The sequence below is a fragment of the Mustelus asterias genome, chromosome 12 (genome assembly GCF_964213995.1).
Source record: "Mustelus asterias chromosome 12, sMusAst1.hap1.1, whole genome shotgun sequence".
NCBI lineage: Eukaryota > Metazoa > Chordata > Chondrichthyes > Carcharhiniformes > Triakidae > Mustelus > Mustelus asterias.
Genome location: NC_135812.1, coordinates 58,168,270 through 58,189,686, shown reverse-complemented (window position 1 = coordinate 58,189,686; position 21,417 = coordinate 58,168,270). Strand labels below are relative to the sequence as shown.

At 49.4% G+C, this 21,417-nt stretch overlaps 1 protein-coding gene across 1 annotated transcript in view; it reads right to left on the bottom strand.

Annotated features, from left to right (window-relative positions):
* LOC144501494 (pre-mRNA splicing regulator USH1G-like) overlaps positions 1–21,417 on the bottom strand; it is a 42,095-nt gene that overhangs the window by 9,217 nt on the left and 11,461 nt on the right. Inside the window, exon 2 of the mRNA XM_078225283.1 lies at positions 11,234–12,579. Within this exon, the coding sequence (XP_078081409.1) occupies positions 11,331–12,579 (1,249 nt within the window). The 3' untranslated portion in view covers positions 11,234–11,330. The remainder of the gene's footprint in view (positions 1–11,233; positions 12,580–21,417) is intronic.

The following is a 21,417-nucleotide window of genomic DNA, read 5'->3' as shown; positions in this document are numbered from 1 at the left end:
AAATGACAAATAACAGTGGACCCAGCACTGATCCCTGAGGCACACCGCTGGTCACAGGCCTCCAGTTTGAAAAACAATTCTCTCCAACCACCCTCTGGCTTCTGTCAAGAAGCCAATTTTGTATCCATTTAGATACCTCACCCTGGATCCCGTGAGATTTAACCTTATGCAACAACCTACCATGCGGTACCTTGTCAAAGGCCTTGCTAAAGTCCATGTAGACAACATCAACTGCACTGCCCTTATCTACCTTCTTGGTTACCCCTTCAAAACACTCAATCAAATTTGTGAGACATGATTTTTCACTCACAAAGCCATGCTGACTGTCCCTAATCAGTCCTTGCATCTCTAAATGCCTGTAGATCCTGTCTCTCAAAATACCTTCAACAATTTACCCACCACAGATGTGAGGCTCACTGGCCTGTAGTTCCCAGGCTTTTCCCTGCAGCCCTTTTTAAACAAAGGCACAACATTTGCCACTCTCCAATCTTCAGGCACCTAGTCCATACATAGAGGAAGATCCACAGAGTGCCGTCATTCATACGCATCTCATCAGACCCAGAGTATACTGACGGTGCTTGTCCTACCTGCAGAGCAGTGAGAAGCAATGTGGCTGGAGGCTGCAATTGGCAATGACTGCAACTGGTTACTCACACATGCCACCTACTGCAGCATTTGGTGACTCGGAGGACATTCATTGCCAATTAAAGTGATCACTGCACTCAATTTCTACAGTAATGACTCCTTCCAGGGTTCCACTGGTGACCTCGGTGGGATTTCTCAAGACTCCTCCCACAAATGTATCCTGGAGGTCATGGACCTCCTTCACCAAGGAGCACGGCTCAGTTAAATTTGACCAAGGTCAGAGGAGAGTGCTGGGATTTGCAGTTTTCAACAGGTGCTGGGTGCCATTGACTGCACTCACGTGGGTCTAAGATCCCCTTGGCAATAAGCAGTCCAGTGTGTGAACTACAAGGGTTTTCATTTGCTTAGTGTTCAGTTGGTGGGCAATCATATAGGATATAGATCGACTGAAAATTGGATGAAGAAATGGCAGATGGAATTTAATCCAGACAAATGCAAGGTGATGCATTTTGGTAGATCCAATTCAGGTGGGAGCTATAAAGTAAATGGTACAACCATCAGGAGAATAAATACACAGAAAGATCTGGGAGTACAGGTCCTTAAAAGATCTTTAAAAGTGGCAGCACAGGTAGAAAAGGTGGTGAAGAAAGCATATGGCATGCTTGCCTTCATCAGCCGGAGCAAATTATTACAGTTATAAAAAGCTTTGGTTAGGGCACATTTGGAATACTGTGTCCAATTCTGGTCACCACACCACACTCCCAGAAGTACAGGAAAGGGGTTTACCAGGATGTTGCCTAGTATGGAGGGTATTAGCTATGAGGAGAGATTGAATAAACTGGGATTGTTCTCCCTGGAAAGACAGAGACTGAGGGGTGACCTGATAGAAGTTTATAAAATTATGAGGGGTATAGATAGGGTGAACAATTGGAAGCTTTTTTCCAGGGCAGAAATGATAATTACAAGGGGGCACAAGTTCAAGATAAGGGGGGAAAGGTTCAGTGGAGATGTGCAGGGACGTTTTTTACACAGAGGGTTATGGGGGCCTGGAATGCATTGCCAAGTGAGGTGGTTGAGGCAGATACATTAGCGACATTTGAGACTTATCTTGATAGGCACATGAACAAACGGGGAATAGAGGGATACAAGCGGTTGGTCTAGATAGAACAACATGATTGGAGCAGGCTTGATGGGCCAAAGGGCCTGTTCCTATGTTGTACTGTTCTTTGTTATAACAAACGGGTCCTGTATGTCTGAGCATGATACCCTGGGAGTGTCCATGACTCAGACATCACCAGCTGTTCTCAGATCCCTGCCATCCTCCAGGATCCACAGAGGCAGCAGGGCTGGCTCCTCAGGGACAAGGGCTACCCACAGAGGAAGTGGCTGGTGATGCCCTTGGGTGGCCTGAGGCTCTAGATGAGAGCCAAGATATTAGGAGGCTCATGCCACAAGCCAGAGCTTGGTGGAGCACACTGCTGGCATCCTGAAAGTGAGGTCCCGATGCCAGTGATCGGGCACGGCACCCAGCTACACTCCCCAGAAACTATCACATATCACTGCGGTTTGTTCCACGCCACACAATCTGCCAATGGCACGTGGAGAGGAGGGTGTTGAGGGTGGCGAGGAGATGGAGGAGCTACACGTTTACTCCAATGAGGAGGAAGTAGAGAGAGGAGGGTGTGAAGGTTCTGGAAGTCCGGGCGGCAGGCGGTGAGGCCATTCCTTTGCCAGGTGAGGTGGGTAAACCCACGTGGCACCAATAGCTGCAGGATTCCAAAAGGACAACGACAAGGTTCAGTGAGAATTCTTTGGAAAACACCAGAAAGAAACTGGGAGCGATCACCCTTCATATCACACACACACCTGCCCAGAATGCAGAGCAGAATCGGGTAGGCAGCTGCCGCCCCCCCCTCCGCACTCAAAATTGCGCAGATCATGAGTAACATCACATGAGCTGGCAGCACTGAAGCTCGATATTCCTGCAGTAAATACAATCCCTCACAGTGTATTAGCATCAACAATGTGGGCAATGGGTTTGCGATGGAATATTCACTGTGGCCGAGGGTTACGCCCTGCACATGGGAGATGCCCTGGACTGTGACCCTGACTTCATTTAATGTAGGGGCCTAAGGTTGCACTGGGGAATCACACAAACACATCTCAACATAACAGGATCAGTGCTGGGACCTTTGCTGTTTGTAATATATATATAAATGATTTGGAGGAAAATGCAACTGGATTGATTAGTAAGTTTGCGGACGACACAAAGGTTGGTGGATTTGCGGATAGCGATGAGGAACATCAGAGGATACAGCAGGATATAGACCAGTTGGAGACTTGGGCGGAGAGATGGCAGATGCAGTTTAATCCAGACAAATGTGAGGTAATGCATTCTAATACAGATAGGAAATATACAGTAAATGGCAGAACCCTTAAGAGTATTGATAGGTAAAGGGATCTGGGTGTACAGGTACACAGGTCACTGAAAGTGGCAATGCAGGTGGAGAAGGTAGTGAAGAAGGCATACGGCAAGCTTGCCTTCATTGGCCGGGGTATTGAGTTTAAAAATTGGCAAGTCATGTTGCAGCTTTATAGAACCTTAGTGAGGCTGCACTTGGAATATAGTGTTCAATTCTGGTTGCCACACCACAATAAGGATGTGGAGGCTTTGGAGAGGGTACAGAAAAGATTTACCAGGATGCTGCTGGTATGGAGGGCATTAGCTATGAGGAAAAGTTGGAGAAACTTGGTTTGTTCTCACTTGAGCGACGGAGGTTGAAGGGAGACCTGATAGAAGCCTACAAGATTATGAGAGGCATGACAGAGTGGATAGTCAGAAGCTTTTTCTCAGGGTGGAAGAGTCAATTACTAGGGGGCATAGGGTTAAGGTGCGAGGGGCAAGGTTTAAAGGAGATGTACGAGGCAGATTTTTTACAGAGAGTAGTGGGTGCCTGAAACTCATTGCCGGGGGAGGTAGTGGGAGCGGATACGGTAGTGAGTTTTAAGGAGCATCTTGACAAGTACATGAATAGGATGGGAATAGAGGGATATGGTCCCCGGAAGGGTAGGGGGTTTAGTTAAGTCGGGCAGCATGGTTGGTGCAGGCTTGGAGGGCCAAAGGGCCTGTTCCTGTGCTGTAATTTTCTTTGTTCTTTGTAATGTGAGCCATGGACAAGGAGACCGGTTATCAGTGTATTTACACTGGGGAATATTAGGAACAAGTGATGAACCCCTGTGTCCACACTATAGAGCTACATCTTCATCTCTATCCTAACCCTATCTTGCTGCATCCCCAATATTCACAGTGGAGGCAGAGATGGCCTCCTCTCTGCCACACCCTGCTGTCTCTGATGACTTGGAAGGCGTTCTCATATTGTGTGTGCGTGAGTGTGTATGAATGTGAGTGTGAGCAAGCATGTATTGTATGTGTATGTGAGCAAGCATGTATTGTATGTGTATGTGACCATGTGTGTGAGTGAGCATGTGTGCAGGTGTGTGTGGTGATTGGGGGGGCCAGTGTGTGTGTGGGGGTTTGTGTGCATGTGTGCAGTGTTTGTGAGTACATGTTGTGAGTGTGTATCTGTGTGTGTGTGTAGGTGCGTGTGTGCATGTGGGTGATCTGTCTCTGTGCACAAGTGTGAGTGTGTGTGCGGTTTAATTAGACTGGGGAAACATTAATGGAGACCATTTGTCTGGAACATTTGAGAGAAAAGGTGTGAAGGTGATGCATACATTTGTAATGAGATTTTCCTGCTCAAGTCGTTTATAAGTAAATAGGCTAGGTTTCAAAATTTGCATTAGGAGATACAAAGGGATATGTTTTTGTTTCAGCTGTTAAACCTCAAAGGGGAACCTTTGTTCCATCAGTAAACAAAGGAAGGTTTTTATTTGATCACAAAAGTGTGGGCAAAAGGCAAAACATGAAAGATTTTAATATTTTGGAAACGTTGGCTGGACTTTTACCGCCTCACCCGCCCCAAAGCTCGCAGAGCAGAATTCTCCGTTGCCCTTGGGTGGGATTTTACAAGCCTCGCCCGAACAAGGTCGTAAAATCCCGCAGGTTGAGTTCAAAGAAGTGCTGAGGGTGTGAAAGGGAAGACTGAAGGTGAAAGGGAAAAAGGATATTTAAGGAGAGATGTTGAGAGGATTTGTTGCTGGTTGTGTCAGGAAGACCTCCTGATTGAAGCAACTCTGTGCTGGGAGAAGGTGATGTGGGAATTATCCAGTCAAACTAGAATAGTAATGGGCTGGGAAAAGCAGTCCTGTATCTGAAAGATTCTTAGATTTCCACAGCAGAGTGGGAGTGTGTTTGCAAAGTCATGTGGTACACATTTATTAAAGTGACAGCAGCTTTGTCTCGGGTAAAATTACTGGATTTTTACAGTTTAAACATCTGTAAGGGAGCGTTGCCTGGAAGATGTGAACTTGTGGGTCTGGCCAATTAGGGAGACTTTTGGGGGTAATGTTTTTTAAGATAACTTTAACTTTGTAACTGTAATCTTTTGTGCTTAAGTATTCTTTTTTTCTTGTATGAAAACTTTTTACTTTTAATTTTAAATTTCCAAAAGTATTCCTGGGCTTCTTGCTACTGAGATTAGTACTTTTCTTCTCGTTCTCAGAATACAAGAAAGAAAGGTTATGGCCCATAATCCAAGTTTCCTCTAGTTTGTTCAGCAATTAACATCTGCTGTGGTTATAACACATGTCTGGGTGGGTGAGTAAAGCCATGGACGCATGGATATGATGAGGACATGATCTACAGAGGAGATGAAGGTGTATGTGGGAAAACGAGTGGTGATGTCCCTTGAGCTGGCAGTGAGTGAAATCCCTGTGAGTGTGTGATGAATGTTTATGTGTGTGAGCTGAGAGTGAGAAGAGTGACTTACCCTGCGGAACAGAGATCACTCATCCTCTCATGGCACAGGGTGGCGTTGGTGCTAACTCCTGCCTCCCATGATGGATGAGGTTCTTTGTCCAGAGCAGGGGTAGAAGATTTCGGGCCAGGCCCACACTGCATTCAGCAGGGGCTTGAGAGGGGTGTCACTGAATTTGGGGACAGCATGTTTCCTGTCTTTGAAAGCCATGACTTTCCAGCGTCTTTCAGTCCGTTAGAGAGTTCAAGCTCTGTGTAGGGGCACCCGGATTACTGAGGGCCTGAGGTCACAGTGAGGTGGGTGACACCGAGGCTGCTCCGCCAGCAATCTGACATGGCACCCACATCTCAATTCTTTCAACAAAGAGGCGCATGATACGGTGAAAATAGCCGCCATTGCCGTCGGTGGCTTAAACATCGATTCCCCCCGCCACTCCCTCTTTGGGCCTAGTAAATTTCACAGAAAATCCCAGCCCTAGATTGGAATTCATCCTGGCATGAGCTGATTGAATATTTGCAGTTAAAAATCCCTGAACACCAGACAGGGTTACAAGGATATCAGCAGGCTGACTGAGTCAGCAGGATGTTTGGCAGGGTGTGCATCAGGCTAATGTGGATCTAACACTCACACATTCGGAGTACCTGGATCAATGGGATCAGGAAACGGCCTGAATTTGCTGCAATTGAAGAAGCCAAGGGGGTGGGGGGAGGTTACAGAATTTTGGTTGTGACCACATGTGGTGAACCATCGTTGGTTACCACTGGGGGTTGTTATTATGTTACTGTTGGGCTAGGGTGTTGTCACTGTGGGGGTTGTACAATGTTGTTGGGTTAGGGTGTTTACCTGTTATAAGTGTTATCATGGCACATCCTGGTGGGGCCCCGCCTCCGGTGGCGAGGTATAAGACCCTCTGCTCCGGCAGGACCCCTTCAGTCTGAACTGGTGTATTCGTGTTAGTAGTTCCATTGTTAGACAATAAAAGCCTTCAATACTGAAGCCTTGTTCCACGTGCTTGATTGTCGCGCATCAATTTTATTGTCTAACAGAAAACTCTCAGCTGTACAAAAAAAAGAGTATGGAACAGATCTTGAAACCAGATCGTCTGGCGCTGGACCCACGTGCGGTCGGTGCCGCTAACACCTTCGACCACTGGTGGAAGTGTTTCGAAGACTACCTGGCTGCCTCTGTAGCTATTACTACAGACAGTGACAAACTCCAAGTCCTCCACGCAAGGGTAAGCGACACGATTTATCTCGCGATTCGTGCGGCTCCCACTTACCCGAGGGCCGTCGAGCTCCTGAAGAAACGATACACGAAACCACCCAACGAGATACACGCTCGTTACCTCCTCGCTACACGACGTCGGCAGTCGGGCGAAACCATGGAGGACTACGCCAATGAGCTCCTGCAGCTTGCCAGGGGTTGCGATTGTAAAGACGTATCAGCCGAACAATACATGTACGACCTCGCCCGAGACGCGTTCGTAGCAGGGGTAGGGTCCTCGTACATCAGGCTTAAATTGCTGGAAAAGGGGAACCTCGACTTGACCCAAGCGATGGAGATGGCTGAGATGCTGGAAGCGGCGTCGAAAATCTTGGCGCTGTACCCCGAGGACCACGTGCAGTCAACGTGGCAGGAGCAAGCTCAGCTCCCTCCTCGCCCCGCAAACCCGCGCTCCCAGATCGATCCGACGACGGCGGCAGCTCCAGGTGGCCAGCGATGCTATTTTTGCGGTGGGGCCAAGCATCCACGGCAACAGTGTCCGGCAAAAACGGCTATCTGCAGCCAGTGCGGTAAAAAAGGCCACTACAGTAAAGTCTGCAGGTCGAAGTCTAAAAACGGCAGTGCAGCTTGTAACCCTCCAGAACGGAGACAATCTCCTTCGGCGTCGCAGTACCCACGAGGTCCGACCACGTGCGAACCCAGGACGGCGCCATCGTGGCTGACGGAGGAGGAGGAAGACCACCAGGAGTCGCTGTGTTTGGCGCCCTCGCCCACGTGCGATTCATGGGGGCGGCCATCATGGTCCACGACGACTAGGAGCGACCAGCAGGGGTCCTCAGCATCAACATCGGCGGCATGCAGTGACGCCCAGGGGCCAACGGTGGCGTCGATCTCCCTGGACCAGACTAAGCACCACAGGCTTGAGAATTCAATGATGGATATAAAGGTAAATGGTCGAACTGTGAATTGTCTGTTTGACAGTGGGAGCACCGAAAGTTTCATACACCCTGAAACTGCTAAAAGGTGTGGACTCCGGGTTCTCCCTGCCAAGCAGACAATTTCCATGGCATCACGGTCCCGGTCTGTACCGATCCAAGGACGATGTATGGTAACTCTAGAGGTACAGGGCACAATTTACGAGCAATACAGGCTCCTTGTGTTACCTCACCTTTGTGCGCCAATTCTCCTCGGACTAAATTTTATGGTCCACATGAAGAGTGTGATCCTACAGTACGGTGGGCCACTCCCTTCACTGGCAGTAGGGAATCAGCCGCAGCCTCCAAATTGCCCAAAGCGCCCCGCATGCAATCTTTCCACTCTGAAAATCACTACACCATCCCTATTTAAGAATCTGGTACCAGGCTGCAAGCCCATCGCTACTAAAAGTAGGCGTTACAGCGCTGAGGACCGGATCTTTATTAGATCTGAGGTTCAGCGGCTCCTCAAGGAAGGGATCATACAGGCCAGTGCTAGTCCGTGGAGAGCGCAGGTCGTGGTAGTCAAAAGCGGGAACAAACCTCGGATGGTCATCGACTACAGTCAGACCATTAATCGTTATACGCAGCTGGATGCGTATCCTCTCCCGCGCATTTCTGATATGGTCAATCAGATTGCGCAGTACCGAGTGTTCTCTACCATAGACCTTAAGTCCGCCTACCATCAGCTCCCCATCCGCCCAGAGGACCGACAATACACGGTGTTTGAGGCGGATGGTCGTCTATACCAATTCCTCAGGGTTCCATTTGGTGTCACCAATGGGGTCTCGGTCTTCCAGGGTGCTATGGACCGAATGGTGGACCAGAACGGGTTGCGGGCTACCTTCCCGTACCTGGATAACGTCACCATCTGCGGCCATGACCAGCAGGACCATGACACGAATCTCCAACACTTTCTGCGCACCGCATCTCGCCTGAACCTGACCTATAACAGGGAGAAGTGCGTATTCCGTACGCGCAGGTTAGCCATCCTCGGATACGTGGTGGAAAACGGGGTCATTGGCCCTGATCCAGACCGTATGCGCCCCCTTACTGAACTTCCCTTGCCCGCTAGCACGAAAGCACTGAGGAGATGCCTCGGGTTCTTTTCGTACTATGCGCAGTGGGTCCCCAACTACGCGGACAAAGCTCGTCCGCTCATCAAGTCCACGACCTTCCCACTTACGCCGGAGGCCCAATTGGCCTTCAAGGCTTTGAAAAGCGACATCTCGAAAGCCACGATGCACGCGGTGGATGAATCCATCCCTTTCCAGGTGGAGAGTGATGCATCTGATTTCGCCCTAGCCGCCACACTAAACCAGGCAGGCAGGCCCGTCGCGTTCTTTTCCCGCACCCTTCAAGGCCCCGAAATTCGGCACTCAGCGGTGGAGAAGGAGGCTCAGGCCATTGTGGAGGCAGTCAGACACTGGCGCCATTACCTGGCGGGGAAGCGGTTCACTCTGATCACGGATCAACGATCCGTGGCGTTTATGTTCAGCAACACGCAGAGGGGCAAGATCAAGAACGATAAGATCTTGCGGTGGAGAACTGAGCTCTCCACCTATAATTACGATATTATGTATCGTCCAGGGAAGCTCAATGAGCCCTCGGATGCCCTCTCGCGCGGAACATGCGCCATCATGCAGGAGGACCGCTTGAAGGCCCTCCACAATGACCTGTGTCATCCTGGAGTCACCAGACTCTACCATTTCGTCAAAGCCCGCAACCTGCCCTACTCGGTGGAGGATGTCAGGTCAGTGACGAGAAGCTGTCGGATTTGCGCAGAATGCAAACCACACTTTTATCGACCAGACCGGGCACAATTGGTCAAGGCCACTCGCCCTTTTGAGAGGCTGAGTGTGGATTTTAAGGGCCCCCTTCCCTCAACGGACCGGAACGTCTATTTCCTCAACATAATAGACGAGTACTCCCGGTTCCCGTTTGTTGTCCCCTGTGCGGACACGTCGACTGCCACCGTCATCAAGGCATTCAGTGAGCTTTTTACCCTGTTCGGGTACCCCTGCTACATTCATAGCGACAGGGGCTCGTCGTTCATGAGCAACGACTTGAGGCAATTCCTGCTCTCATTCGGGATTGCCTCTAATAGAACCACGAGCTACAACCCTAGGGGTAACGGACAGGTGGAAAGGGAGAATGCTACAGTCTGGAAGGCTGTCCTACTGGCACTGAAATCCAGGGGCCTTCCAGTCTCCCGTTGGCAGGAGGTCCTTCCAAATGCGCTCCATTCTATCCGCTCCCTCCTGTGTACGGCAACCAATGCTACTCCCCACGAGAGGATGTTCTCATTCCCTCGGAAGTCGTCCTCGGGGATCTCATTACCAGCCTGGTTGACGTACCCAGGACCCGTCCTTCTGCGGCGACATGTGAGGGCTCGCAGGTCCGACCCCTTGGTCGAACCGGTCCAACTCCTCCACGCCAACCCTCAGTATGCCTATGTGGCATATCCTGACGGGCGAGAGGACACTGTCTCCATTAGAGACCTGGCGCCCGCAGGGGACGTAGCAACTCCTGTCGCTCCTATTCCCCCTGTCACGAATCCACTACTCCTCATTGCTTCCCCAGACGTGGCGCGGTCAGCACCGGGACCAGTGCATAACAGTTCTACTCCCATGTACAGCTTGCCTGAGACTCGGAGATCGGCGCCACCACCGAAGGTTCCAGGATCCCCTGCACCATCGCCTCACCAGGGCCAACCGGCCCGGGAGTCCTTGAGGGGACAGCCGGACGTTGTTTTGGAGAGAACGCCACCGCAAGCACCTGCTCCGGTTTCGCAACCGGTGCTGAGGAGATCACAGCGTCGGTGCGGTCCTCCAGACCGTCTGGACTTGTGAATTCTGTACATATGACCTGTTTTTTTTTGCACCCCGCCGCCTTTTGTTTTTAAAGGAGGGGTGAATGTGGTGAACCATCGTTGGTTACCACTGGGGGTTGTTATTATGTTACTGTTGGGCTAGGGTGTTGTCACTGTGGGGGTTGTACAATGTTGTTGGGTTAGGGTGTTTACCTGTTATAAGTGTTATCATGGCACATCCCGGTGGGGCCCCGCCTCCGGTGGCGAGGTATAAGACCCTCTGCTCCGGCAGGACCCCTTCAGTCTGAACTGGTGTATTCGTGTTAGTAGTTCCATTGTTAGACAATAAAAGCCTTCAATACTGAAGCCTTGTTCCACATGCTTGATTGTCGCGCATCACCACAGCTGAGTTGAGCTGAGCTAATACAGCCCATGCAAAGCAGGGCCATTTTCTGATTGTTGTGTTGTGGTATTGCACCCAGGACTGCCCATACTCTTCCAACCATTGGGACGCATGGACATAATTTAAGGAAGACATTTGGCAAACGGAAGAAGAGTTTTACATTAAAGTGACATGAGCACGCTCTGCCGCAGGAACAGTGTGATCCACCCAACAGTGGGGACAGGGAGAAAGCAGGGCTGCCCAGTGAGGAGGCTGCTGGGTGAAACCTCCAGTTATGTGCCTTGCCTCATTGCCACAGCCTCTCTCAGTTATTTACAAAGGTGTGACTAAAGGGTACAATTGTTAATGTGCTGCTTACCTCACACACCTTTAACCGAGTATCTCATCGTCCTGTGTTGTTGGAAAATCTCTCAGTTTACAGATGGATTGTTTTGAGCTGCTCCCTTCACTGGCACTTACAGACTCGTGTCATCCAGTTTCTCTGGCTCCTCTAGAACTTGCTGCCTCCTCTGAACAGCCTCCAGGATTTTCTTCCTGGGTCCCAGTGGAATGTTTATGCTTTTGAGATCCTCGTCTGAGCAAAGCATCAGAGCTTCCAGGTCGATCTTCTCCTTCTTGAAGATTGGCACAAACTCAAACAAGCTCAGTGAGGCCAGGAAGGTCTCCAGGGGGTTGGTCTCAGGCTCCAGGTCATCATCCAGGCCCAGCTCCACCTCCCCCCAGGGCAGCGCGTCGTCCTCCCGCTCCTGCAGGCTGCGCGCGCTGCCGATGCTGTCGTCCAGACTGGAGCAGCGCTGCAGGCGGCTCCTCAGCCGGACCCCTGAACTCCTGGCCTCGCCCTTCCCCACGGCCTCGCCGCCATCGCGCCCGAGCCCAAACAGGCCCCCGCTCACATAGTTCCTGCGGAAGACCATGGTCCCCAGGCCGGGCCGGTTGAAGAGCGACTCGTGCCCCGAGTCAGTGCTGATCTCCGAATTGGCCGTGTCCACGTGTAGGCCGGGTTCACTGATGGCGCCGTGTGACATCGTGTCCTCGTCGGTAGCGAACATGTCGCGGATATTGCGTCTCATCCTGTCCTTGGGGCTGGCGTGGGTCCCCTGTTTGACAAACATCACTTCATTGCTGAGCTGGAGACCGGACAAGGAGCGCACACTCTTCCTCCCGTCCTCGTATATCTTGAAGGTTCCCTCTGTTTGCTTCTTCTTTTCCAGCTTTTTCTGCATCTTGGTCTTGCCCTTGGTGGTTGCATTGAGCGTGGCCTGTGAGTAAGGCACAGAGGCCATGATGGACATGCGCTGGAGCCGGCGGCTCAGGGTGCTGCTGGAGTAGCTGGAGAAACTCATGGTGTCAGAGGTATCCATCATCTCCTTTTTGTACCTTTTCTCCATTCTCTCGTGGTGCCTCCTCTGTAACTTTGCACACTCTCTGATCCGTTTCTCTGCCTCTCGGAAGGCTCTCTGTTTCAGCTTGCTGACTAGTTTGGGATTGAGTGTAGTCTGCTTGGCAGCGATGGAGTCCAGATAGCGGATACACTCCATGTGATTCTTCATGGCGGCCATGTCCAGGGGAGTATGATAGTCATTATCCAGGCACCAAATGTTTGCCCCGAAGGACACCAGGAAGGAGAGGAGGTTGAGGTGTCCATTAGCAGCAGCCAGGTGAAGCGGCGCATTCCCCCAAATATCACATTTATCAGGGTCACCACTGAAAAGAAGGAAGACAAAGAAATCAGCAACTGGCATTCTACTTAAATCACCACATTGTCCCCCAATCAACACATTTTACCTCCATCAGGGGAGAATGTAATCAGTGGGTGTATTATGCACACTTGTGTATGGACATGGATGTAATGGACAAGTGCGTAATGGCAGGTGTGTTATGGATAGGAGTGTAATGGGTGAGTGTGCAAAGGGCAGGTGTGTAATTGGTGGGTGTGTTAATGGACAGATGTGTAATGGCCAAATGTGTAATGAGCAGGTATGTTGGGGCTGATGTGAAATGTGTACTGGATGGGTGTGTATTAGGAGGGTGTGTATTCTGTAAGCATGTAATGGGTGGTGTGGAATGCCAGTTGTATAATGGCAACTACGTAATGGGTGGGCATATAATGGACAAATATATCATAAATATGTGTGCATTGGCCATGTGTAATGGGTGGATGTTTACTGGCTGGATTTTTAATGGAGGGTTGTGTAATGGGTATGTGTAACAGGCAGGTTTGTAATGGACAGGTGCGTAATGGACAGGGTGTGTAATGGACAGGTGTGTGAAGAGTGTGTAGTGGACAGGTGTGTAATGATGGGTATATGACAGGTGTTCCAAAGTATTATGACACAAAACATAATAGCAAGTCACATCAGGGGATATTCGGTCCAATGACCAAAATCTTGGTCAAGGAGGTAGGTTATAAAAAACGTCTCTCAGTAGGAGGGTGAGATAGTGAGGCAGCGAGGTGGAAGGAGGGAATTCCTGAGTTCAGACAACTGAAAGCGCAGACAAAAATCAAGAATGCTCAAGAGGCCAGAATCGGGGATGTACAGATATCTCTGAGGGTCGTGGAACTGGAGCAGATTACAGAGATAGGGAGGGGAGAGGAATTTGAAAACAGGGATGAGAAATTTAAAATCAAGATGTTGCTTAACCGGGAGCCAATGAGAAGAGCAGCACAGGAATATGTGTGAGATAGGATATGACAGCAGAGTTTTGGATGACCTCAAGTTTACAGAGGGTAGCACGTGGGAGAGAGCCGGGAGTGAGCTGGAATGGTCGAGGCAAGAGGCAATAAAGACCTGACTGAGAGGTTCAGCAATAGGTCAACTGAGACAGGGGTGGAGTTGAGCAATGTCACAGAGGTGGAAATAGGCAAAGTTTAAAGTTTATTTATTAGTGTCACAAGTCGGCTTACATTAACACCGCAATGAAGTAACTGTGAAATCCCCTTATCGCCATACTCCGGCGCCTGTTCGGGTACACTGAGGGAGAATTTAGCATGACCAACACAACTAACCAGCACGTCATTCGGACTGTGGGAGGAAACCGGAGCACCCGGAGGAAACCCACGCAGACACGGGGAGAACATGCAAACTCCACACAGACCTAAGCCGGGAATCGAACCGGATCCCTGGCACTGTGAGGCAGCAGTGCTAACCACTGTGCCGCCGTTGGTCTTTCCGACGGTACGAATAAGAGATTGAAATCTCCTCTCGCAGTCAGCTGGGACACCAAGGCTGCAAACAGATTGGCTCCATGTCAGACTAGTGCAGGGGAGAGGGATGCGGTAGATGGATAGAAAACAGAAGCAAAACAGTCAATCTGATCAATTAACAGAGTTTGTGGGATCTTGCTGTGCGTAAATCAGCTGCCGTGTTTCTCACATTACAACAATGACCACGTTTCATTCGGAATATCCGGAGGTCAGGAAAGGTGCTATAGAAATGCTTTGGGATTGAGGTAAATTTTCTGTTAGTTTGTTTGAGTCTGGCTGCAATATGGACACTGGTGAAAGGCCTCCCGGCCGCCTTAACTACCTTGGGAACCTTTAACAAATGAATAATTCATGTTGCGCAGTAACCCTTCATTTAGCTATTAATTATTCAGCCCACATATTGGGAGGAAGTCAAGCAGCAAAAGAAGGCGGCCGTCGTGGCTGTGGTACAAAGGAGGGCAGTACCTATCACAGATCGGAGCCATTGTTAGATGCTTAGTAAAGAGTGCTAACTCTGCTTGTCCTTATCTTGTGTTTATTCCCAAGAAGTCGAGTTCTGGGTTGTAATAATGCTCTTGTATCACCAAAGAACAGGTATGATAGAGTCAGGTGACAGCTCCTTATAACTGGAGGCACTGTGATATTCGACAGCACGCTGCACTCAAAACTGGCTATTTCCCTCATTCACTGTTAAATCCTGACCAGCTTGGCTACACTGAGCTTTCACATTGTACAAACTCCTCAGGGACCACCGAAAGCAGGAAATGATTAGCCACTTGCCTGCTTCTATTAGTCGAGGTTCCCACAATTAGGTAGCACAGTGATTGCCTGCTGCAGGTATTACCCGAGTGAACAAGAGCAATCGAATGCTCATTCAGTGTAATTTAATATAAGTAATGGGAGTCGGGTTTCAGGGAGTGTGAGGCTCTACGAGGAATCCGATTACCTCCTGGAAATGCAACTGAATCCATTTCCTGATAAAGGTGACTCAATCCTGCTGCAGACACAAGTTCTGCTCACATCAAACCTTCTAACTGCTAAGTACAAAAGCCAGGGGTGAATCCTTGGTTACTTTCTGGCAAGGTGTGAAAGGCCTTATTCAATGCTGTATTACTCCGCGCTGTGTTACTCCGCGCTGTGTTACTCCATGCTGTAATCATATTAATGTCAAAGATATGTTGGCACCCGAATTGTCCATGCAAGATATTTCTGTAGGATGGCATGGTGACACAGTGGTTAGCACTGCTGCCTCACAGCGCCAAGGACCCAGGTTCAATTCTGGCTTTGGGTCACTGTCCGTATGGAGTCTGCACATTCTCCCCGTGTCTGCGTGGGTTTCCTCCGGGTGCTCCGGTTTCCTCCCCCAGTCTGAAAGACATGCTGCTTAGGCGCATTGGCCATGCTAAATTCTCCCTCAGTGTACCCGAACAGACGCTGGAGTCTGGCATCTAGGGGATTTTCACAGTAATTTCATTGCAGTGTTAATGTAAGCCTACTTGTGACACTAATAAATAAAATAAACTTTTGATGTTGCGTAAACAGCTGGAGTGTTGGTGGTTGGCATTGACTGAAGACACATTGATATTGTACCAAGTTCCTCCAGAAGTGTGCCTCGCTTACAAATGGTAGGGTCTGGACTGGCAAAGGCTGCTTCCCAGATTATTCAACGTGGGACATCCCTGGAATCACTAAGGGACAGGCTCAGCTCGTGACTGTGTGAGACGAACACTGGAGGCACCAAACAACACTGATATCAGCCGAGGGGATCAAATACTTGCCCAGATACAACAGAGGACGTTTCCAACACGCTGCCCAGGGATAGGGCTGACAATGTCAATGGAAAATAAACCCTTTCCAAAAAGGCAACAAAGTCTTACATAAAATCATAGAATCCCTACGATGCAGAAGGAGGCCATCCAGCCCATCGAGTCTGCCCGACACCCCGTCCCCATCCAAAGGCTAATATTTGGACACTAAGGGGCAATTTAGAATGGCCAATCCACCTAACTTGCACATCTTTGGACTGTGGGAGGAAACCGGAGCACCCGGAGGAAACCCACGCAGACACGGGGAGAATGTGCAGACTCCGCACAGACAGTGACCCGAGGCCGGAATTGAACCTGGGTCCCTGGTGCTGTGAGACAGCAGTGCTAACCACTGTGCCACCCTTAATCTTGTATTTATGTAGCGCCTTTCACATCCGCGGGACATCCAAGGCGCTTTACAACAGATTTGTGAAATGCAGACTCTGCTGTAATCGACTCCTGGGCAGCCAGCTAAAACCTCTCTCCATGATTCCTGTGTCAATGGGTATGGTGCAGTGAAAGAGGCACAGGACTGGTTAGCGGACGGGTAAGGATGGCTACACACTGGGGGTCTCCCACACACTGGAGAACCATAGAATCACAACAGTGGATAAAGAGGCCATTCGGCCCATTGAGTCTGCACAGCTCTCCGAAAAAGCATCCCATCCAGGCCCTCCTTTCACACTGCGCAGTTAGCATAGACAATCCACCTAACCTGCACATCTTTGGAGAGTGGAAGGAAACCAGAGCACCCGGAGTAAACCCACGGAGACACGGGGAACGTGCAGACACCACACTGTCACTGGTATCGAACCCGGGTCCCTGGCGCTGTGAGGCAGCAGTGCTAGCCACTGTGCAACCCCATTTATTGAGACATGTTGAGTGTTGCCAAAGCTGATATGGGTAAGTAATGAATTGGGTACCTAACCCATAATAGTCTGGCAATGTCACCATCCCAGCTTTGTGCTCTGTTGCTCTCATCATTAACCGCAGCACAGCTTTAACCAACACCATGCCACGCAACTCAATTCTTTTTAAGACAAGATTTGTATTTCCACAGCACCTTCCATGACCTCAGGAAGTCCCATCATGTCTTACAACCAATTAAATACCTTTGCGATGTTCCCTGAAGATCAGTCAGGGCCTTTGGTTAATGGGCAGCATGGTAGCACCGTGGTTAGCACTGCTGCTTCATAGCTCCAGCGACCTGGGTTCGATTCCCGGCTTGGGCCACTGTGTGAAGTTTACACATTCTCCTCGTGTCTGCGTGGGTTTCCTCCGGGTGCTCCGGTTTCCTCCCACAGTCCAAAGATGTGTGGGTTAGGTGGATTGGCCAGGCTAAAAAAAAATTGCCCGTAGTGTCCTGAGATGCGTAGGTTAGAAGGATTAGTGGGTAAATATGTAAGGATATGGGGGTAGGGCCTGGGTGGGATTGTGGTCGGTGCAGACTCAATGGGCCGAATGGCCTCTTTCTGTACTGTAGGATTTCTATGAAAGACAGTGCAGCACTCCCTCAGCACTGACCCTCTGACAGTGCAGCACTCTCTCAGCACTGACCCTCTTTGACAGTGCAGCACTCCCTCAGCACTGACCCTCTGACAGTGCACCATTCTCTCAGCACTGACTCTCTGACAGTGCAGCATTCCCACAGTACTGACCCTCTGTGCAGCATTCCCTCAGTACTGACCCTCTGACAGTGCAGCATTCCCTCAGGACTGGCCCTCTGACAGTGCACCATTCTCTCAGCACTGACTCTCTGACAGTGCAGCATTCCCACAGTACTGACCCTCTGTGCAGCATTCCCTCAGGACTGACCCTCTGACAGTGCAGCATTCCCTCAGGACTGACCCTCTGACAGTGCAGCACCCCCTCAGCACTGACCCTCAGAGTGCAGCACTCTCTCAGCACTGACTCTGACAGAGCAGCATTCCCACAGTACTGACCCTCTGTGCAGCATTCCCTCAGTACTGACCCTGTGACAGTGCGGCACTCTTCAATACTGTAGAACTACACCCCTGTGAGCATCATTATGAATGGGACTGTCCTGTAATGAGACTCAATGTGGAACTGTAACCCAGTGAGAGACCCGATTAGAAGGAAATCGATCATAAAATAATGTTTGTTTTCAGAATGGTGTGGTCTATGTGTTGGTATCTGGAGGTTTAAGTTGGAAGCTGATTTTATGCTCTCTCAGCCTTTAGTTAGACTTTATAAAGATCTGTGTTTGCTCTCAGCTGCTAGTTATGTTTGGTGAGTAACAGTTTATTGTGTGTGTGACCTTTCAATCGATTGGGTTCACTGGGAATGGGCCTGTTTCATACTCTGCTGCTGGGTTATATATAACACTGTACAATTCAGTTCCTGACATCAATCTGTCCCCAAAGGACACTTGTGTTGAAGAATGGCTCTGAGCAGCTTATACTGAACAATAAATCATCATCATTGCCTCATAAATGGGCAGTAAAATGTCTCCTCCTTCAAATCAAATTCGTTTTATGGTAAATCAGTTTCAGCCTGTCTGGGGAATGGAGTTATCCACTCAGTAACCGACACAGTAAGGAGCAGAGAGAGGTTCACCGGGCAAGGTGGGGTTACATCAGTCCAATGTGCCTCAGTATCTCCCACGCTAACAATATTTAACATCCTGGGTGAATAAACTAACCCTGGCAGTGAACCCTGAGCCCTGGTCTGCATCGTGTACACCTCGTGTCGGTCAGTCAGTGCGTCTCATTGTGAGGAGTGGGTGGGCGCCCTAAATGTTGGACCACCCGCCACATTGCACTGTTCAGGTTCTGCCCAACCTCAGTATTGCACGTGACAACCTCCTGTCCGCACCCTCGCCCCAATTCCCTTCATTCCCTCAACGCAGGATGATGGAATTCCACCCTCAAAGAATGAAAGGCACGCATTTACATTGCGCCCAACTCAGCCACAGGACATCCCCAAGCGGATTACAACCAATTGAAGTGTAGTCATTGCTGGAAATGTGGCAGGCAATGTGTGCACAGCAAGATCCCACAAACAGCACCATCAGAGTGGCCCGTTCTATTTTACTAAGGGTGGCTGAGATACAAACATTGACCAGCACGCTGGGGAGAACTCACCTGCTCTTCTCCAACAAGTGTCGTAGGATCTTCTAAGCTAAGAATAATTTGGATATTAGCCTAGAGAGTGAGGACTATTGATTTCTGATGGGCCTGACCCTCTAGGAATATCCCAGCACTGGAGAAGGACCCCCCCCACCCAGACAGAGTTCCTGCCCCTGGGTGGAAAGGTGGGAGTAAGCTCGTCTGAGCCTCTCCAAGTCACCCACCTCTCAATGAGCCCACTCCATCCCAGGCAATCAAACCCCTCCCCCACCTGCCCTATTCCCCACCTCACATGCTCCCCCACCCCTTCCCTGACCTGCCCACTCCCCACTTCAGATCAGGAGGTTTGAGATGCCAACAGTACCCAGGGCAGAACTCAGCTGATGGGGGCTCTCTTCACATCATTTTAGGGCAGACAGTGCCCCTGGCTGTGCTCACTGTAATCCAGCAACCACCAGGAGTGAACAAACTTCAGCAGGGGAATTCCACCCCAGATCCGGGTGAGTGACCTTCAGACTCGCAGTTCTTCCACCCATCCCGGAATATCAGATCCCACCGTCTCACCATCAAGGTGAGAGAGACAGAGATAGAGACAATAGTTGTGGGGGTTTAGCAGCAATGCGTTTGAGAGAAAAACTGGAAGAATTTGGCAGCCAGGACAAAGCAGATGAAATAAGAGCGTTGGCGGCAGAGGAGCCAATGTCAGCCAGCACCGAGGGAAGTCATGGATGTGTGTGCAACAGGGGTGGCTAGAATTTGGACAAGTCGAATGTTAATCCAGAAGGGACTCTTCAAATGTAGACAGTAAAAATATAACAAAACTTAGTCCAACTTATAAATCAAAGAAAAGATTTAATAAAGAAACTCCATTACCTTAAACTTGAGGCCTCACCCTAGGCCATTCCAAGTTTCCCACAATTCCCAACATTTTCTAATTTATACTGAGTCAGCTGGTCAGTTGATCATTACATCATTCTGTTATTGATCGTATTTGGGGTTTAAACAGATTAATTAACAGGAAGATGGATAGAGAACTATCACTGAGGGAAAATTAAAGCAATATTTTAAGAAGAAAAAGGGGGCGGCACAGTGGTTAGCACTGCTGTCTCACAGCACCTGAGACCTGGGTTTGATTCCCAGCTTGGGTCACTGTCTGTGTGGAGTTTGCACATTCTCCCTTTGTCAGCATGGGTTTCCTCTGGGTGCTCCAGTTTCCTCCCACACTCCAAAGATGTGCGGTTTAGGTGGATTGGCCATACTAAATTGCCCCTTAGCATCAGGGGGACTAGATAGGGTAGATGTATGGGGATAGGGCCTGGATGGGATTGTGATTGGTGCAGGCTCGATGGGCTAAATGGCCTCCTTCTGCACTGTAGGATTCGATTCGATTGGTTACATGGTTTACTGGTCAGTTGACCCAGCTTGTTACCATTGGTCACATTACAACAGATCCAATGTTATCACAGGTTACATTCTAACATTGAAGTTTGTGGAGAAGGGGAAGCTGGAGGTCACAGGAGCATGGAGAAGGATTTCAGTGATAGAGAAATAAGGAAGAAGTGGAGGGAGGTTGTTGAACAAGTTGTCACTCAGCTTGGTACATCCTGAGAAAGTGACTGGGGAGAGAGATTCAATCACAAGGGAGAGGAACATAGGAATTAGAGCCTGTTCCGCCATTTAATCAGATCATGGCTGATCTCTTGCTGGTCTCAAATCCACCTCCCTACCTGTATCCCATATCTCTTTATCCTGTTTTTTATCAGAAATATATTTATCTGCCTCTTGAAACCATTCAATGATTCAGACTCCACCGCGCTATGGGGCAGCGAGTTCCACAAGTTCACCACCCTCTGCAAGAAGTAGTTCCTCCTCATTTCAGTTTTAAATCTACCACCTCTCGACCTATACCTGTGACCACTTGTTCTAGATTGCCCCATAATAGGAAACATTTGGTATATGTTTATCAATCCCTTTTAAAATTTTATATATCTCAATCTGATCCCCCTCATCCTTTTAAACTCCAGTGAGTACAAGCCCAAACTGTTTAATCTCTCCTTATACGTCAACCCTTTCATCCCAGAATCAATCTGGTGAACCTCCTCTAAACTGCCTCCATTGCCACCACATCCTTCCTCAAATAAGGAGACCAAAACTGGACACAATACTCCAGATGTGGTCTCACCAACACCCTATACAATTGCAACAATATTTCTCTACTTTTATACTCCAGTCCCTTTGCAATAAATGCCAACATCCCATTTGCCTTTTTTATTACAGGCTGCACCTGCATATCGACTTTCTGCGATTCATGAACACAGACACCCAGATCCCTCTGCCCGGATACATTTTGAATCTGCTTTCCATTTAGATAATAATTTGCCTTTTATTTCCTGCCAAAACGGATAGCCTCACACTTGTCCACATTAAACTCCATCTGCCAAAT